The sequence below is a fragment of the Pimephales promelas genome, chromosome 3 (assembly GCF_988280905.1).
Source record: "Pimephales promelas chromosome 3, fPimPro1.hap1.1, whole genome shotgun sequence".
Taxonomy (NCBI): domain Eukaryota; kingdom Metazoa; phylum Chordata; class Actinopteri; order Cypriniformes; family Leuciscidae; genus Pimephales; species Pimephales promelas.
Window position 1 is genome coordinate 24,789,635 of NC_142771.1, and position 20,366 is coordinate 24,810,000.

Below are 20,366 nucleotides of genomic sequence, written 5' to 3' on the forward strand. Positions count from 1 at the left end.
ATTACATTGTAGTAGCTTATAGCTATATATTAGGGGGTTGAAATCTAAAGACCCATCCCATTTTTTACTTCCTGGAGCTAAAACGAACTTCATTTAAACCAGCATAACTGGACACACAGGATTATATTTTAAGGCCAATAGTGCATCAAAAAGACACGCATGTAGGGACATGAAATAGATGGAACCTTTTCTTACATCCGGTTTCTAACGGCCTGTACATAGCTAAATAACATAGCGGGTAGGGTACTAGGGTAGCCTAGTTTGTCAGCAAGTGTGTGGTTTGAAACCATTGTGGAAACTCTTTATCTTCTCCTTGTTCTACTCTTATCATGCCTGTATATTTGTTTTCTCTATCCCTCACCGCCCACAACTGTTTGGTTAATTCAACAGCAACAGACCATCATAAGCTCGTGCTGGAATGCGTCCAGGAGGTGCGCGCGCGTGGGACGTCTAGTGTGGGCGGGGCTATCAAAAGTGCGACTTTAGTAGAAGTTTCTTTGAATATAGCCTATCGGAATCCGGTTGATGGCAAACTGGAGCATAATTGAAACTAGACCCATGGAGCTCATCTGAAGAAAAAATTACCCCTAATAAACCCAAACTCTGAGACGGAAAGATGATCAAAATTAAGAAAATTGAGAAAGAAAATGAAGGAGGCGGAGGAGAGAGAATGTCCGAAAACCATCAGGTAGGCTATGTTTGATACATTATTAATGTAAATAGTGTTATTTGGCAATAGTTTATATGACGTGCAAGCCACCTTAAGATTTATTAATACGGAAGTCAAGTGCGTTATACAATAGCCTACAGTAATTCAATGTTATGCTTTGTCAAGTTAATATTTTAAGAGATTAAATGTTTTCTTGCCACTGTACGCTATTATAAAAAGTTAATTATTTTTTAAATTTCATTTATTTATGCTCATATAACATGAATGACAAAACTCTGTATTTACCAAGCATGTTTCCATAACACAGTTTGTAATCTTCACTCGCTGCATACGTAGACATAGCCTACCTTACAGCTATTTGCATTTATTCGTTTAGATGACGCGCACTTTTATCCAATGGACTGAGAAGTGAGAACAATATAAATAGAGGCAATTTATTAAAGGGAGACAAATACAAATACTGCCACTACTTACAACAGTCTCCACCTTAATATGTAAAATGTATTCGGCTATGCAGTAGGCCCTATGAAACAATTATTGCCTTCATGCAAATGTCATGGCTGTTTTAATGGCTTTACAGTCAGGTTTGGATTGTCTCTGAGTCTGAAATAAATGTGATGTTGCATGGGAAGGTCAGAGAAAATGATTGACCAAGGTTTCACAATTTAAAGCACCATTAAGGTTGTAAGCTTGTTTAACAGGTTATCGCAGTACTTGCTCAACACAGGGCAAAGTTGGGGAGAGACCTGCACAGGTGAGGGGGAAAAGACTAAACAAATAAAATAATAAATAAAGAAATAAATAAATATAAAAAACTAGTATATTTCATGTAATGCTGAATTATCAATCTTTTTGGGGTACATTATGTATTTATTGTGTTGAATAAATAAGAAATATGTTGTTTGTAGTTTTGAAAACAAGTTGTCCTTTGTTTAATTTTAGGTAAGCAGTCTTTCTCTTTCTATTTGTTTCAAATGTTCGTAAATGATCTCTCACATGTTTGATTGAGCATCTTGTTTTAATAATCACAAGTTTTTTGTTTTTTTTTCATTATTTTTTCATTATTTTTGACAGTTTTATTTATTCCAAATACAAGCATCTCCTCTAATATTACATGCAGAATTCAATTTTATTATACAGTTATAATTAGTACTATACTAATATGTAATACTATATGATTAAGGGATAGTTCACCCAAAAACGAAAATGTTGTTCTCATTTACTCAACCCCATGTTGTTCCAAACCTGTATGATTTTCTTACTTCTGTTGAACACAAAAGAAGATATTTTGAAGAATGTTGGTAACTACAGTTGACGGTATAGCCATTGAATTCCATAGTATTTTTTTCCTACTATAAGTCAATGGCTGCCATCAACTTAGTTACCAACATTCTGCAAAATATCTTCTTTTGTGTTCAACAGAAGGACGAAACTCAGAAGTTAAATAAAATCTTAGTTTCTGTGATTAGGATTGCATTTCACACAACATTTCCTTGGAAACTCTTTTAAGCATAGTATTATTGTTTGTTCTCCTCGGCCAGAGACTGTGAATGGAAATAAAACCCGATCTGCCGGTGAAAATGTCTCTGACTCATGCTGTACTGTGTAACTTCTGTGTTGTAGAGCTGGATCCCGAAGTTGATTAAAAAGAGAGTGTGCACCACCTTTGTGAAGGACGCATCCAGGTAACAGTCATTTTCCCTTTCATTCAGTTTTAGTGTATACGCAGAAAACTATTCATTGCTTTCATACTCTGTCATATGTAGATGGTTCAGCCTCTTGTAATATGATTGGAGCCGTTAAGTCTCTGATTTAGGAATACAGGGTTGGTCAACAAACATGACTTTTTTCCTTTTTTTTTTTGAATGAATGAATGAATGAATGAAGGTGAACTCCTAGCCATTTGTCAACACAGTATATTTTCCCTGTCCTTTTTCCCTTTATGACAAGCTATTGTTATATTTAATGGACTTTATTCACAATAGGGTTTGGGCAGGTCTTAAACTTCATATAATTTATTTATTCAAGTGATGATGTGTCCATTGTAACTTTTTTTGGTTAAATTTCACCTATTAATGTCTTTAGAAATACATTTACCATTTATCATGTGTGAATGGGATGTGTATTAAGGAGAATGACTCATTTTCTCTCTCTCTGAAATGATGCTTGAATAGTAATGAGAATTTGAAACCCATTGAAACCTGTTTTCCTCTCTCTCTCTCTCTCTCTCTCTTTCTCTCTCTCTCTCGCTCTCTCTCTCTCTCTCTCTCTCTCTCTCTCTCTCTCTCTCTCTCTCTCTCTCTCTCTCTCTCTCTCTCTCTCTCTCTCTCTCACTCTCTCTGTGGCAGTAATGGGGCTTTGTGCCAGTGTGGTGGAGCACGGGAACTTCATGTATCCATAACGGTAGATGATCATGTCAGCCAATGGGACAGTACACAGCACACCTCTGAATACCCCACTGATGCCTTTGGACAGCTGGAGTTTGCTGGAGCTGGACGCAGAAACTGTCCTGTGGGTATCTCGCTTTTTCTTTTCTTTTTTACTCCTGCTAAAGAACACACATTCAATTACTTTAACCTAGAATATGATCTCCCATCTGACAGTGCAACTATGTTTAACTGATAATACCCAATCATTAACATTAGTTAATGCATTATACTCAAATTAGCAATATTTCAGCAAAATTCTGAAAACAGTGTCAATAGTGTAGCGATGTATGAAACAAAGAATTCACTGTAAAACCAAGCAGTGTTATGTCGGTCGATGAACCAACTGAATCCATTGTGAAATCTGTGTGGGGAAATTTTTTCCACGTATACTCGCCCGAATTCCTGTTAAAATGACTTTTTGTCTGCGAAAAATTTGCTCAACAGTGGTAAATGTGACCGTTGTTACGGGAAAAGTCACTGTTGTTGTGCAAGAGTGAACAATAGTTTCACAGCATTTATGGTTTGTTAATTTTCTACATTAATTAACAATAAATAGAAGTATATTAATAAATTAACTGGAACAGATGAAAAACATGCAGGGTATTATTGAAAGTATAAAGTTTATAGAGAACATCATTTTCAATACTTACAAAAAAATGTATGTTTTAATGTGTATTTTTTTGGGAAATGTTTCATTAACTAGCATGTTGTTAAACACCAGTACACTTTATTGAAAACAAATTTTAATTTCCTCTAAAAGTATGCCAGATCGCTGAGTAATTAGGGAAGAACAGTGAAAATGTTCAATCCAATTAACATTAGACCGTAATAAAACAAACCCACTCTTGAATACCAAAGTATTTTGAGAGTTGGCACCATTTAACATTAGGGTGTGTTGCCTCCGGCAGATCCAGTGTTCAGTCTTTCACCTTTGACACAAATCCCTTCCTACACCCAGTGACAACATAAACATAATGCATGTTTGTGCACCATTTGTGAATGTCACGTTGGTCTGGATGCCTTTATACCTTAGTTAGGCTGAATAACAGAAATGCTCAAGACCGTTTTTCTGCTGAGCATTTATATGTCATTCATCTTTTATCCCAAAGTTCCTGCGTCTGTCACATGACACAACACCTGACAATGTGTACTCGCTGATGACGTCACAATGGGGTTTGCCGGTACCCAATCTGGTGGTGTCGGTTGTGGGGGGAGAGGGGAAGGAGCAGGTGAAGACCTGGGTGCGAGAAGTGATCAGACAGGGTCTTGTCCGGGCCGCACAGAGCACAGGTAACCTCTCCTGCTTATGTATATCTAGCTCACTTATGTAATCTTACGAGCTTGAAACTCTATACTAATAAATCACATGTGGACTGTTAGCCCTACCTTCACCCTTCGACCTGGGTTATTATTGTATACTAAAGCTAAAACTGAGATTAAGGCTGTTGTTATTTTTAATAGTCATGTTACATTTTCTTAAACTAAAATAAAGTTAAAAAAAGAAAAATCTAAAAAAGAAAAATCTAGCTAGTGGTTGAAAACTAACTGAAATAAATTGATAATCAATACAAATTTATAAACACTTATCACATGGTAGAATAATTTATTAGAATAATTTAGTGATTATTATTTTTGTATGTTTTTCTGACATCACTCAGCAGTCTTCATTTACACACATAATATACTTATCATACTAACAACTTTTTAGGTAATATCAGATTGTGATGATTTAGAAGTTTTTAAGAACATTACAATTTTTGTTGAAATAATTTGAAGACAACAGACCACTTTTTATCTACTTGAAGCAGAAGATTTAAAGGTACTGTAGGTAATTTCAGAGAGGCAAGCAATAGCAAGCTAGCTTTGAAAGCATGAGATCCCACCCTCCCTCAGAGCGTCTCTAAAGCCACGTCTCCTTCAAAACACATGAACGCACATGGCAGAGTCTGCTAAACATCACAAGAGATGACGATAAATTACCTCATGTCTCAAAGCACCAACTTACAAAATAATTAACATAAACAACTTACAGAGCTTAGACTTGTTCCACCTGCAGATTAATATCGCCACTGATATTGTTGAAATAGAAATGAATAAATCTGAGTATCTGAGTATGTGAACAGCTCTGGGTAAAACATCACAGGTTGCCATCTCATAATTACAGTTATGAAATCGCATCAATGCAGCATAAGCTTGTTGTTTTGGTCCAGGTGGAACTGTAAAAGGCTTTTGAACTGTTTGTGGCGTTTGGTGACTGACGTATGTCTAATTCGACATTCAGCCTTACAGAACGCGCTGATGACGTGTGTTATGTCTGCGTGAGCAGGTGCGCAGAGATATGGAAAAACATCCATAAATAATAACAAATATCAACTCTTAAAATATGCCATTCCCGTACCTAAAAAGACGCAGACTTGGCAACCCACCCCAGGTTGACAGATCTGTGTGTCACTCTGAAGACCTCCACTAGTAGTGATATGGCATGAATTACCATATTGATAACAAAAATTGACTGCAATTTTGCGTATGGGTGCATGTAAGTATATTTTGTGTACATTTAACTTTTTTGTAATTAAAATTTTTCACTCAGATGCAGATATGGTTCTGGGAAATGATTTAGCCACCTCTGTCTCACAGTGTAAAGTCTTAACTGGAATATGTTCTGGAAAATAACTGTTATTAACCATCAACCCGGTAATTATCATAAGGTCAGTGAGTGATAGACTGGCCAAACTGGAATTCCTCCTGTGCGTGTTTGAAGTAATGCTTGGCAGATAAGGTTTTTATGTAAAATGGTTAGCCTTGAATCCAGAAGTTGCGTGTTGCATTATGTTAAATACTTTGTTTTTCATTATCAGTTATTGTGTTTGTGACTCTGATGTATTCTGTGTAATTTAGGTATGGTAAAATTTCCTGTGTATTTTTCTCTCTTTTCCCAGGGGCTTGGATCATAACGTCAGGTCTGAGGGAGGGTGTTGGCCGCTGTGTGGGTGAGGCAGTAAGGGATCATTGTGCAACAGCTTCATCTCTTTCCCAGGCCAAAGTTATCGCTGTTGGTGTTGCGCCCTGGGGCTTGATTTACCAACGTCAGCAACTTATAAACCCACAGGTACTATGAGTCTATGGTAATATTTAATGTTCAGTACACTTTATGGTCATCAAACTATAGTACACTTCATGGTGATCAAATTTGTGTCACATGTCTATAGTTAATGTGAAAATAGATCCTGATAAGGCCAAAACTGATTTCACTTATATTTTTACATATTTTTACAGTTACAAATTAATTAATTAATGTTAATGGTATTAATAATAATTATATAACTAGATTTAATATTTAATTATATCATGATTTATATCATCATTATTGTTATTTCAAAATACTATAAAACAATAATTAATAATCTTTCTTGGAAATTGGACACGTTTATTTGTCAGCAATCTTTGACAGCTCCAGGCCTGCTACAGATTATACTTCTGCATTTTTGTATTCATGGTGGTTGGGCGGAACTTTTGAGTTGTGGTCCTCCGGTTTTAAATTCTGATTACAAAACTGAGGTTGTGATCTCAGAGTGGCAAAGTTATATACAATTTGTTTGTTGAGGCCATTTGGTATGATATATATAAGTGAAATGCAGACATTTTAAGTGAAGCTCAGTGTCCAGAGACTTTTTACAGAGTGTACAGCAGCATTTCAGTAAATGTCATAAAAATCAGAATAGAGTTTTGAGAACGATTGAAGGACTTCACCCTAGGCTAACAGTAAAAATATACTGTTGGTTACTCTATACAAGGGTAGCTTCCCGGCACGGTACTATGTGCGCAACGTGCCACATGAATCCAGCTGCCTGGACAACAACCACCAGGCCTTCCTCCTCGTGGATGATGGGAGTGTAGGCCACAGAGGGAGTGAGACACTGTTCAGAGCCAACCTGGAGGACTTCATCTCCCATCAGCGCACTGGCATCTGGGGTAAGAGAGAGGTGACCGTTCAACTAAAAAACACAAAAAATACATGTTTGAACTCTTCTTGACCAGAGCACAACAGCAAATTCCCAAATCCTTAGTCAGTCAGTTTATTGTCCGTTCAGATTTTCACCAAGCAGAAATTCATCTTTGACACCCGCATAAAGATACAAACATTTAACAACTATACATCCACTTGCATACACAAATATAATACATAATATAACACAAATATAATACATGATGGAACAATTGTTCTTCTACGTCCAGCGACACCAGTTATGAACACTTTAATTCTGTGTTGTGTAGCTGGTTGTAAGGTGACAGTTTCGCTGGATCCTTTATTCCCTGATACAACACAAATAAGCAGCCTCTTTAGGAGTGAGTTGCCCTTGTTATCTCCAGACATCCCAAGTCTCCCGGAAGTTCCGGGAGTCTCCCGAATATTGATAGCATCACCCTGATGCCCGCAAATCAGTCAACAATCCAGTCACCGAGATTTACCTCCCTGAAATTAATTCTTGCAGGTTGGGATGTCTGTATCTCTCCCATGCAGTTACAATGCAAAAAAGAAACGCCTGAAACTTACATTAAGTAAAGAAGAAAAAAATACAACAGAGAAAACATACCTGATATAACACAACAATAAGCAGCCTCTGTGAGTCACCCTTGTTTTCTATAAAATAAAATATATAAAATAAAATATAATCACCCTTGTTTTCTATAAAATAAATATGCACATTTGTCACCATGTGCTCTCATTCCACATATTTAGAATTCTAGTTCTGCTAAACAAAACATACATTTGACAGTATAATTTCTATACCTGTTACATACAGTATGTTCCCTTTAAGCCAAGGGTATACGAGGTCTGCGCCCTAAATTAGAGGGCTTCAAATTAGGAATTGAGGGCATGAGTCTGGTTTGACTGTTTATAGCACCTTCACGAAGCACTGTGACGGGAAACACGGGCAACATTCATGAGGAACTATGCACTTCCCTTTTATCAAATATACATCGAGTGAGAGGAAGGAAAAGTGAATCTAAACAATAGTGCACTGTTATGAAGAACAGCAGTGTTTTAGTGCAGTAAATCCCTTCAGAATAGTTTCATTTGGCATGTCATGAGGGCTACACTGCTTTCTAGTGGAGCAGACAGAGAATGCAGTTATAAAACCAGTTGTATTCCCTCTTTTTTTGATTTAATGCATTATTAGTAAAAACCTGCTGCATTACCATTGTGTTAACAAATAAAGTCTTCTTCATGTCCTCACCAGGAAGTGGCAGCATTGAGATTCCTGTTTTGTGTGTGCTGATCGCAGGAAATGCTTCAATGCTAGAGGTCATTACACAAGTTCATTTGATTTATTTAATATTAATATTAAAAATAGTTTATTATTTCAAAATAATATAATACAATGATTTTTTTTTTTACATTATTTTCTTTTATGTACCTAACAAAGTACAGTCATTTGTAAACACGAATTGCCTGAGTCACCATGAACAAAACAATGCATGTTTACAAATGACTTTAGTTTGTTTTGTTCTTTTATTTGTCATGGGTTGGCCTGTTACACAATGTCCATGTTGCTACTTGCATTTGGCATAATTGTTTGGATGAGACTCAAGTATGACATATCTAGAGATCTAAAACGGCATTACAAAAAAGATACAGTAATCTCTTTGTCGCTGCAGAGAATGGATTTATCTCTGAAAAACACCACTCCTTGGTTGGTGCTGGCTGGGTCGGGTTCAGCAGCAGACCTGATAGCAGGAATACTGAGGGACCTCAGCACACCTCTGAGTCCGCCCGCGAGTCCCACTTTGCCATCCGCTGATGAGGAAACCAGGAAAAGCGCCAGTGTCGAGCTGAAGGACCGAGTGAGAGAGAGAATCAAGAAACATTTCCCTTCTGAGACCGATCTGGAGAAGCTTGTGGATCAGGTGAGCACACACCAAGGGCCTGGATAGAGAGTGCCTGCAGGACGGAGGTAATACCTTTACTTTTTCACACAGGTACTCAGTATCTATCATAACAGAGATCTGATCACCGTGTTCCATGGAGACAAGGAAGGGCCTGATGACTTTGATACAATCATCCTTAAAGCTCTTGTGAGAGGTGAGATTAAATCACCTACTTTGAGAATTCAACACGTTCACATTATGAATTCAACACGTTTACAATATGTGTGTGTGTTCAGCTGCTAAACGGGATTCTAATGATGCCAGCGAGTACACTGAAGAGCTAAAGCTGGCAGTGGCCTGGAACAGGGTGGATATCGCCAAGAGCGAACTCTTCAATGGCGAAATCCAGTGGAGGGTAGGAGTACTGAAACAATTCCAGCACAGTTTACAATTACTGACCAGGACAGATAGCTGAACTGTGTTTTAACATGACCACTTCTATTGGTTAATCTTTCTGTCAGTATGAAGACCTGGAGGAATCAATGACTGATGCGCTGGTGAATGACAAACCCCATTTTGTGCGTCTGTTCGTGGAAACCGGCTTGAACATTCTGGACTATCTGACACACCATCGTTTAGAGGGCCTTTACAGCTCGCTGTCGCACTGTGATCTGGTCTCCTCATTCCTCCAGAGAAGGCTGCAGGAGCGAGTGGGCTTAGCAGCCTCTCAGACCCGATTATCTGTCCTACCTAACGAGAAGTCCTCTGTCAAGAGCCATGCAACAACCCTCCCCACAACATCTGCTGCTCGAGACCTCACCCTGTATGAGGTAAAAAGACAGATGTTAACCAGAAACCGCACACACACTCACATATATACAGTATTATAGCTACACACTCACTCTATCTTTCAAAAGTATCGTTCAATACGACTTTTGATGCTTTCACTCTGCAAGGGATGCATTAAATTGATCAAAAGTGTCAGGAAAGATTTATTATGTTATAATTACTGTATTTCTATTGTAAATAAATGCTGTTCTTTCCAAATGTTTCCATCTCTCAGGTTTCACGGGTGTTATCGGAAATCATGGAAGATGTCTGTCAGCCATTTTACTATGGCCCTCTTGGTCTACATCAGGGAGTCTCCTCAAGGAAAGCAATGAAGGTATCAGCCTGTTTTTTTTCAAAAGTATTGGGGATTGGTGAAATAAATACACATGTTAATACATTATTGATAACAATGTTGTGATCGTAGCTTCCGTCTCCTCTTTTCAGCATGTGAATAAGTTGCTGCTAACTGAGAGTGTGTACCGGCAGGAGCGCTGTAGGTCTCCCTGGATAGCTCTGTTTATTTGGGCCGTACTACAGAATCGCAGAGAAATGTCCATATACTTCTGGGAAATGGTATACTTTTTTCTCATCATAGCTGAAACTAATATCAGGTTCCCTGTGTATCATTTCTAACCTCATAATTAATTTAAAAAAAATATTTTTTCTGATGAGCACATAAAAGTTGCGTATTAAAGTTATTCTAGACACTACTGACACCTAGTGGTGTAGATTCAGTATCACACTAAAACCAAAGTATTCTGTTTTTGATGTCACTTTAGAAATTTAGCAAGTGAAAGTGTCCAGGAGGGTTTCTTTTTGTCTACTCTTGTGATCATAATATGTTGGCCTTCATGAAGTTATCTGCTGCATGTAGAATACCACAGCATTGATTATTTATTTATTATGACTGGATTGATATTTCACATGGTCAGTTTTTCAAAATGTAATCATTTTTCTCACTCTCTTTCTCTCTCAATATGAGGCGGGGGAATCGGTGCTAAGTGCTCTTGCTGGGTGTAAGATTTTAAGAGAGCTCTCTAAGTTGGAGACAGACACTGAGACCAAGCTCTCCATGAAGGAACTAGCTCAGACCTTTGAGAATCTGGCACATGGTGGGTGTCAGTCAAGTCAAACTGATTTCCAATTCAATAGGGGCCAAAAGTCTGAGACGGATAGTGAAAACGCTTGTGTGTTTTAGATTTTGTTTTTGAGAAAGTTAGTTTTATTATCATATTTAAACTCATTTAAAATAATGAAATTATACTAACTTTTGCTTGTTAGTGACCCAATAAGTGGCTATTCACACAGAACATTTTTTTTAATTCCACTGCACTGCTTTTCTATTGTTTTTTCTATCAATGTGTTTAACAGACATGTTTGACTGTTGTGTCACATGGCGGTCTAAAAAAAGGCAAGCATTGTAGAAGTCCTAGGTTAACTTCACTTGTATTAGTGGCAGGAAAAAATGGGTTCTTACTCTTCACAGAAGTCACTCAAAAATCTGTTAACAAATGCGAGTTCAATCAAACAAAAATTTACCAAAATCATGTTGGATCCTGTATCCTATGATATTACACTTGTTAAACCTTTATCTTGTGTTACCTTAAATGTTCAAACACAAGTTTTATCCATAAATGACTGACAAGACGGGAAGAAAACTGTTTCTCCATTATTTCCTTTGCACAGACGTGTTAAAGTTCAATCTTCCATCACAACAAGTGTGTGTAACCATTAGAGAACAGAACACAAATTATACATCAGAAAACATAGGAAATAATACTGAAATATACATGAAATATCAGAATTGTCTCTCAAAAAAAAAAAGCTAAAACAAATTTATACTTTCAGTTATTACTTGCTAAATCAACACACTAAGCAAACAATAATAATATACACATTATTGCATTATTGACATAAAAATAACTCTTACAAGCATGTTTCTAGACATTTCTTTATGGCGTGTGTCACATGTTTTAAATGCAAAATACGTGTTCTGTGTGAATGGACCCTAATAGTGCAGGGTCTAAAATATTTCTTCATTTAATGTCAGGTTATTTCAGGGTTAAAATATCTCATATTTTCAATGTGATCTCAGATTTTTTTTCCATTACTCTTTAGTTTTAAAGTTTGAGAGTTCTATCAACTACAAACCTTTGAACAATAGTGTACAACACATTTTATGTTCTTGTCAGTATTTGAGTGGATCTTATGCATTGTGCATTTTCTCATCACTTTCATGCTAGATGTGTTCAGTGAGTGCTACCAGAGCGATGAGAGACACTCTTTCAAGCTTCTCATCAGACAGTCACCTGTATGGGGTGGCGCCACCTGTCTGCAGATGGCCACAGCGGCTGAAGCCCGCCTCTTCTTCAGCCATGATGGAGTTCAGGTCAGCGCTTCTCTGCTACTCTGCATCTGCTCTGTTTGTATGTTCAAGTGTCTGGTTTTCTGGTGTCATTGTTCTTCATCTCTTCCATGGCTATAGACTTTGTTGTCTGAGATTTGGTGGGGGGACATGGACAGCAATACAGAGGTGTGGAAACTGATCCTCTCGTTTTTTCTGCCTCCCTTCATCTACACCAAACTCATCAGTTTCAAGTCAGTATTGTGGCATGAAAGTTTAATTTTCTTTTTGGTTCAGTTTTCAAAGTTTTAATGCCATTCGAACTCTTAGGGAGCTGGAGATGGACGAAATGCCAGATGACTTTAATCAGGGTAAAGAAGTCGACAGTGCCGATGGAGCCGAGTTATTATTGGCTGACACCTCAAACCCGTAACTCATGGTTTCTCAGTGCCATAAACATTTTCACTAAATTAAAGATGATGCAGATGAAATAAAGATTGTCATATATATATGTGTCCTTCACAGGGATGAAGATGTGGAGGAATGTAATGCTTTAAAGGAAAACCCAAAAGGTGCGTCTAAATTGGATGGCTACAGATCCTGTTAAACTTTGACCTGCTGTGGGATGTTTACATCTTTATTTTTTATTTTTATTTTACAGCATCAGAGGCTGTCCCTCGAAAACGACCTTTTATATTCCATCGATGGCGGCAGTTCTGGTTTGCACCGGTCACTTCGTTTCTAGGCAATGTGCTGATGTACTTCCTCTTCCTCTTCCTGTTTGCTTATGTCCTATTGGTTGACTTCAAGCCTCCGCCTCCCCACGGACCCGCCCCTTTGGAGCTCGTGTTGTATTTCTGGGTTTTTACTCTGGTCTGTGAGGAAATTCGACAGGTATGAATCTTGCTTGCCTTTAAGCACATTTGATGTACTCCTTCAGTCACTGAATTTTGATCTCTCTCAGACTTTTTTTGTAGGATCTTCCACTTTGTTTCAAAGGATGAAGTTGTACATCCAAGACATCTGGAACAAGTGTGACATCACGGCCCTCGCGCTCTTCATTCTCGGGCTTCTCTGCAGGTTAAATGAGTGTAATGTGTCTTGTTTATGTTTGTGTGTGTGATTGTGTTGGTTAGTGCATGTGTGTTTTTGTTACAGGATGTTTCCGTGGACATATAATTTTGGTCGTTCTGTCCTGTGTGTCGGCTATATGGTCTTCACACTCAGACTCATTCATATATTTGCAGTTCACAAACAACTTGGTCCCAAAATCATAATAGTTGGCAAAATGGTGAGGAGTCTTTTATTTTGAACGTGCCCTAATAAGTGCATATGAAGAGTTCAGATGCAAAAGCCTCTAAATGCCATTTGAAATTTTCATCTTTAATGATGATTTTTATCAAACTTGTATATTTAAGTTCAGTAATTTCACTTAAATGGCAATGATAATTACCTATTAATTGTTATTTAAGTGAAATTACTGAACTTAAATATACAAGTTTGATAAAAATCATCATTAAAGAAGAAAATTTCAAATGGCATTTAGAGGCTTTTGCATCTGAACTCTTCATATTAGCCTGCTCAAGAACGTGCATGTACTCCACAGGTGAAAGATGTGTTTTTCTTCCTGTTCTTTCTGGGGGTGTGGCTAATGGCTTATGGAGTAGCCAATCAGGGACTGCTGTACTCCTACGACACTCGTCCTGGTTGGATAATTCGGCGAGTGTTTTACAGGCCATATATGCACATATATGGGCAGATACCACTGGATGAAATTGATGGTATGTGTGTGTGTGTATGTCTTGATGTGTGTATCGCTGAATGTTTGTAACTGTGTTTGTTTTAGAATGATTCTTGCTATACAGTTCCATCACCACATATACATTTTAATAGTTTGGGGTCGGTAAGATTTACTAAAGTTTTGGAAAGAAGTCTCTTATGTTTACCAAGGCTGCACTTATCTGATCAAAATCCTGTATAGTAGAAACAGTAATATTGTTACAATTATATTATTGCAATTTCAAATAAATTACATTTTAAAATGTAATTTATTCCTGTGATCAAAGCTGAATTTTCAGCATTATTATTTCAGTCTTCAGTGTCACACGATCCTTCAGAAATCATTCTAAAATGCTGATTTGATGCTGGAAATTCTTATTAATATCAATCTTGAAACTGGAAAAAATGTACATAAATTTTAAATAGAAATCTTTTATAAGTATATCTCTTATTTCAACTAAAAACTGCTGTTTCAGCCAACTATTGCCAGGCCAGGCAGCATAATACAGCGTGTTTAGTCGTTTTCGTGGGTGTGAACTGGGAACGTTTTGACATCATTGTAATCTGTAGTGGCAATTCAAAGGACAACATTTCTGTTTTTAGTACATCATTGTCATGTAAACGTACATAAATGTCTTTACTGTCACTTTTGATCTATTTAATGCATCCTTGCTAAATAAGACTATCAATTTCTTTCAAAAAAATCTTACTGGCCTCAAACTTTTGTACACTTATTTTCTTTTGAGATTAAAAAAGTTTTTTTTTTCGTCTCTAGCTGACAAGCGACATGAGAAACAGTGTACAGACAACGCCACTCTCATCCATCAGGGGGCAGAGCCCTGCCCACAGTCTGATGCTAATTGGCTGGTCCTTATTCTGCTGTCAGTCTACTTGTTGGTCACCAATATTCTATTGGTGAACTTGCTAATTGCAATGTTCAGGTAAAAAAAACTGCACCATCAACACTGATATAACATCAGCAATATCTTCATGTTTGAATTTAAAACTGTGATTTTACATGGACTTTAAAATATCTGGATAAAACTGCAAGTGCACAAGCAGGTGGAGTGTTTATTTTGTATATTATGAAATGAATATTTTTTTATCCTTAAATCTAATGAACTTGCTTAATTAAGTAATATTTTAATTAAAATGGGCTGATAATACAAATGTTTAGAGTAATGCACTACCTTTTAAAAGTTTGGGTCAATAAGATTTTTAAAACTTTTATTCAGCAAGGTTCCATTAAATTTGTCCAAAGTGACAGTAAAGACATTTATTATATTACAAAAAAAAGGGCTATTATTTAAAGCTCCCTTAAAGTTAATATTTAAATTATTGTGTAAAAACACTGTTAAATGTAATATTTAGCAAATCTGAATATCCATTATTCATACAGTACATTTATAATACCTAGCAAGCCTAACTTTAGCATTTAATAAAATTGATTTTATTTTTAGACAAAATAGTATTGGACCCTTTACTGTTTTTTTGCCCATATAAAAATAATAACTGTGGGACAGCATTTTTATATTGGTGTATCCCTAGCAATGAACACTTGAGGTCATGCAGTACTGTGAAAATACTTACAGCTGAAGGGGATCCATTTCTGCAACTGCTTGATTCACAATACAGCGTGACCTTTCTTACCATATTGCTTAATTTGATGGTGTGTTACTGTTCATGTCATCTGTCTACAGTTACACATTCAATAAAGTCCAGGAGCACAGCGATGTGCACTGGAAGTTCCAGCGCTACAACCTGATTGTGGAGTACCACTCGCGCCCCTGCCTCTCCCCGCCCTTCATCATCATCTCCCACCTGCATATCTTCATCAAAAGGGTCATCCAGAGAATACCTTCCCTTAAGAGCCAACACTTTAGTATGTTCTCCCTTGTGATTTTTATTTTGCTTGCACAATCGAATATTTCTACACCATACGCAAAGCCTCATTTGCGAAGTTTGTCTTTAACCGTGTGGCGCATTTCTTAACTAAGTGCTGGACCTGAAACCCAAAGAGGCAAGTTTGCTAAACACTTGGGAGTCGATGCTGAAGGAGAACCTGCTTTCCACGCAAGGAAAGAAACAAAGAGAGAGTGACACGGAGCGGCTCAAACGCACCTCCACAAAGTCAGTCACTACTTTTACTGTTCTTTCGTTCTCTCAGTTAAACAATTGCCAATTTATGTTACTTCAAATGTGAGTTTTATAAAAAAAAAAGGAGTGAGTGCGAAAGATGTCTGTACTTGAAAGTAGATCTGAATGTAATACACACCTGGGGGCATTTAGTAACCTTGCAGTGGCAGCTCTAGTTTCGTGTTTCTGTGGGTGTGAAGGGGGAGACATGGAGACTGTCAAATCCTGCTGAATCAGGCACCGGCGTCTTGAATGACAGCATGTGTGTATTTGTGTCCATATGTGTGCGTAGGGTGGACAGCGTCCTGAAGCAGATGGTGGAGATTCGTGATCACGATCGCAGGTTGAGAAAGCTTGAGTCGGAGGTTAGTGGCGGCAATACACACCTGTCTACCTGTGGCTATCAAACACAGCCACAAGTGCTTTTAAAACCCATTAGTGCCCCACAGAACGCACACATGTGTCTGTGGGTGTGAGACTATGAGTCCTGCCTTATTTGAGCTGCAGCTGTTGCGTTTGCTTGCTCAGCGCAGACCAAGGACCATCCGTCATCCTCCTTTAGAATGCAGATCCGCTTTGAGTATCTGCCAAGCTGTCAGCCGATCGATGTAATTAATGAAGCTGCACTTTAAAGGGGACCTCGGGTTTTTGAATGATACTCTGTCTCTTTCTGACTCAGGTGGAGTACTGCTCTACTGCTCTCTCCTGGATAGTGGAGGCGCTGCATCAGAGTGATCTTGTAAAGCAGACTCGTCCACCTCCTCTTCCTTCCAAAGGTGTAGTGTTCACACTCCCCTGCCTTACCCCCTCTTTGCAGTGTCAAAGTGTAGCTTAAGTTTCTCAGGTTCCCTCTTAGTAACAGTGTTTACGGTGTTGGTTTGGCTGTAACATTTAATGATCCGTAGTTACATATACAGTTACAGTCCTTCATTATTGATGGAGACATAACGTCCCCCCAAAATCTTCATGATCTTCCGTATTTTAGTGCAAAAATACGGAAGATCATAAAGATTTTAAGGGCAACATTATGTCTATATATATATATATATATATACACACACAAACAAGATTATTAGGAACACCTGTTCAATTTCTCATTAATGCAATTATCTGATCAACCAATCACCTGGCATTTTAATGCATTTAGGAGTGTGGTCCCGGTCAAGACAATCTCCTGAACTCCAAACTGAATGTCAGAATGGGGAAGGTGATTTAAGCAGTTTTGAGCTTGGCATGGTTGTTGGTGCCAGATTGGCCGGTTTGAGTATTTCGCTATATACTCAGTTACTGGGATTTTCACACAAACCATTTCTAGGGTTTACAAAGAATGCCGTGAAAAGGGAAAAAACATCCAGTATGCGGCAGTCCTGTGGGTGAAAATGCCTTGTTGATTCTAGAGATCAGACATGGATCCATCATGCCTTGTTACCACTGTGCAGGCTGGTGGTGGTGGTGTAATGGTGTGGGGGATATTTTTTTGGCACACACTTTAGGCCCCTTAGTGCCAATTGGGCATCGTTTAAATGCCACGGCCTACCTGAGCATTGTTTCTGACCATGTCCATCCCTTTATGGCCACCATGTATCAATCCTCTGATGGCAGCAGAATAATGCACCATGTCACAAAGCTCGAATCATTTCAAATTGGTCTCTTGAACATGACAATGAGTTCACTGTACTAAAATGGCCCCACAGTCACCAGATCTCAACCCAATAGAGCATTTTTGGGATGTGGTGGAATGGGAGCTTCGTGCCCTGGATGTGCATCCCACAAATCTCCATCAACTGCAAGATGCTATCTTATCAATATGGGCCAACATTTCTAAAGAATGCTTTCAGCACCTTGTTGAATCAATGCCATGTAGAATTAAGGCAGTTCTGAAGGCGAAAGGGGGTCAAACACAGTTTTAGTATGGTGTTCCTAATAATCCTTTAGGTGAGAGAATATATATATGTGTGTGTGTGTGTGTGTGTATGCATATAAATATATACAACGTTCGTTTTAGTTATTGAATTCTAATATGCATATTATAATGATTTTTCTATTAAATAAATGCAGTCTTGTTGACTTTTATGTTCAACAAGACTGCATTTCAAAAATAAAATCACTATTATATGCAGATTTGCTTGTTAAGAACATTTGATCAATGTTGTGTTGCTTTGTTGTGGAAACCATGAAAATTTTATTTGAAATTTTGTAATATTATAAATGTGTGTGTGTGTGTGTGTGTGTGTGTGTATATATAGAAAGAAAGAAAGACAGAAAGAAAGAAAGATATATGCAACACTGTTCAAAATATATATTTTTAAACATTTCTTATTATATATAACTATCATATCTCTTCTGTCTGTGTTTCAGGTATTGCATCTAAACGTCCCACTTTTTCCAGATAAATTATGCTGATAATGCAGATGCATTTTATGTTCTTGGTTATGTGCGAGTTTTTTTTTGTATGCTTTGTCATTTCACCATGTTGACATGTTTAATGTGTTGGTTGTATCAGTTTTTTTTTAACATTGCATCAAAAAAGATGAGTATGTTTATTTTTCAAAAAACAACACTTGTTGGCGTTATCATTAAGATGTATGAAATATTTTCTGGGTGGAAGCAATGTACAAAATACATTTTGTGGCAATTTTGTCATATATTCTCTAGTTGCTAATGGTGTATAAAAAATGTTTTATAATCGAGTATTCCTTTGTTAAAAACTGTATTTGTAGCCTACCAAACTACATGCAAATTTAAAGGCTGAATTAGCTGCGGATTTTGGGATGTGGATTTGTGCTTTGTTAATGATTGATTCAAAAAGTAACTGCAGTAACTCACAGCAAAAATGCCATTATTGATATATACAGTGGGGCCAAAACGTATTTAATCAGCCACTGATGGTGAAAGTTCTCCTACTTAGAATAATGGGAGAGGTCTGTAATTTTTATCATAGGTACACTATGAGAGACAAAATGAAAAAAAAATAAAAATCCAGGACACATTGTAGGATTTTTAAAGAATTTATTTGTAAATTATGGTGGAAAATAAGTATTTGGTAAGTATATAAGTATATTATATATAATAAGTATATAAGAATATACATTCCCTTGGGAGTTTATTTCGTTTATTTCGAGTTTGTTTTAGTACATTTAAATTGTTGATTTTCCTCTGGGACAGAAAACGGCACTTACTGATAATAACCCCCCAGGCTTATCTGATCTATCATGTTTGTTTTGTTTGGTCTTCCTCTTGGACCAAAACAATCTTTTATCATTGGTTATGTATCCTACCAATATTTATATCTCGTCTAGTAAATGCTACAAAAAAATGTGTAAGTAAATCTTCTTTTCCTTGCCCACACGCATAAGTAAAGCAGTCAATGCAATCGTTTACAATTACACTGTGATAAATGTATTATTGCATCTTTTATTGTCTATTAGAAATCAGTGTATTTCTTGTGCTAGTAATTTATCACAAACCTTTATTTTTTATTGTTAAAAAAATGTTTTTAAATGGCTTTAATGTACCAATTAAATTTACATTGGTCTTTACATTCTCCTCTTTGGTTTCTATTCTAAGTCTTCACCAGTGGCGATCTATATTGACCCTGTCCCCTTTTGAGTAGCATTTGATTTCTAGGTTGGCGTGGTCTGAGTCTCCTACAAGCCTTATATGGCAAGAGCTGCGGCCGATGAGGATCAGGTTGTCATCTTCAGTGACTGTTGAGCAAGAGTGGGGGGGAACTGGACTCTTCTGAGGATCTCTGCTTAAATCTGACTGGAGCTAAATCAGCACATCATCTCAGTTTAGCCACTCTCTTGGTGTGAACATGGAAGCGCTGCAAAACAGAATCTGTTCAAGCAGCTTTACTTGCATGAGCATGCATGTGGTATTTTAGCAATTAGCATATAATCTCTAATTTGGCATGTTGCCCGAGAGAGCCTAGTATATCTTCTTTTTGACATATAACCTTTTTGTTATTAGTTTATATGTGACGGAGGACTTTATTTTAACAACTTCTGGTCTGAGTGCAGTCTCTTGAAAAAAAGTGGGTCATGTAAAGACGCCAGGCCATACGCACTGATGTTCTCTTCAGAGTAGAAGGAGCAGGAACAAGGAAAAGTGAAGGATCAAGAACATGATATCTCAGTGACATGTCTGCATACATATCCATTTTCAACCACATTGCAGTTTAACATCTTGCTGCTCCCCCCACCCGGCACTTCCTATAGGAAAAACAACCAAGAAACACTTCACAGTAAGGTTCAACCTCTTAGGGACCACGAACAAACCATTTTTATGCAGCATAATCTATGTT

At 37.4% G+C, this 20,366-nt stretch overlaps 1 protein-coding gene across 1 annotated transcript; it reads left to right on the forward strand.

The window, feature by feature from the left end:
- The first annotated feature begins 473 nt into the window (after positions 1–473).
- Positions 474–19,219, forward strand: trpm4a (transient receptor potential cation channel, subfamily M, member 4a). Its single transcript, XM_039686853.2, has 28 exons — positions 474–688; positions 2,294–2,355; positions 3,019–3,181; positions 4,209–4,389; positions 6,039–6,208; positions 6,894–7,071; positions 8,343–8,407; positions 8,761–9,009; positions 9,082–9,184; positions 9,267–9,385; positions 9,492–9,800; positions 10,034–10,135; positions 10,246–10,374; positions 10,784–10,913; positions 12,045–12,190; positions 12,287–12,399; positions 12,476–12,574; positions 12,671–12,717; positions 12,807–13,039; positions 13,110–13,225; positions 13,304–13,436; positions 13,752–13,926; positions 14,700–14,865; positions 15,625–15,806; positions 15,922–16,054; positions 16,353–16,425; positions 16,740–16,836; positions 18,419–19,219. The coding sequence occupies exons 1-28, from the start codon at positions 617–619 to the stop codon at positions 18,451–18,453; spliced, it is 3,780 nt and encodes a 1,259-aa protein (XP_039542787.2). The 5' UTR covers positions 474–616; the 3' UTR covers positions 18,454–19,219.
- Positions 19,220–20,366: the final 1,147 nt, after the last annotated feature.

Coding starts and splice junctions, on each gene's coding strand:
- trpm4a (XM_039686853.2), top strand. CDS start 617: ATGATCAAAATTAAGAAAATTGAGAAAGAAAATGAAGGAGGCGGAGGA. Junction 10,136..10,245: donor CCTCAAGGAAAGCAATGAAG/GTATCAGCCTGT, acceptor TCCTCTTTTCAG/CATGTGAATAAGTTGCTGCT. Junction 13,927..14,699: donor ACCACTGGATGAAATTGATG/GTATGTGTGTGT, acceptor TTTCGTCTCTAG/CTGACAAGCGACATGAGAAA.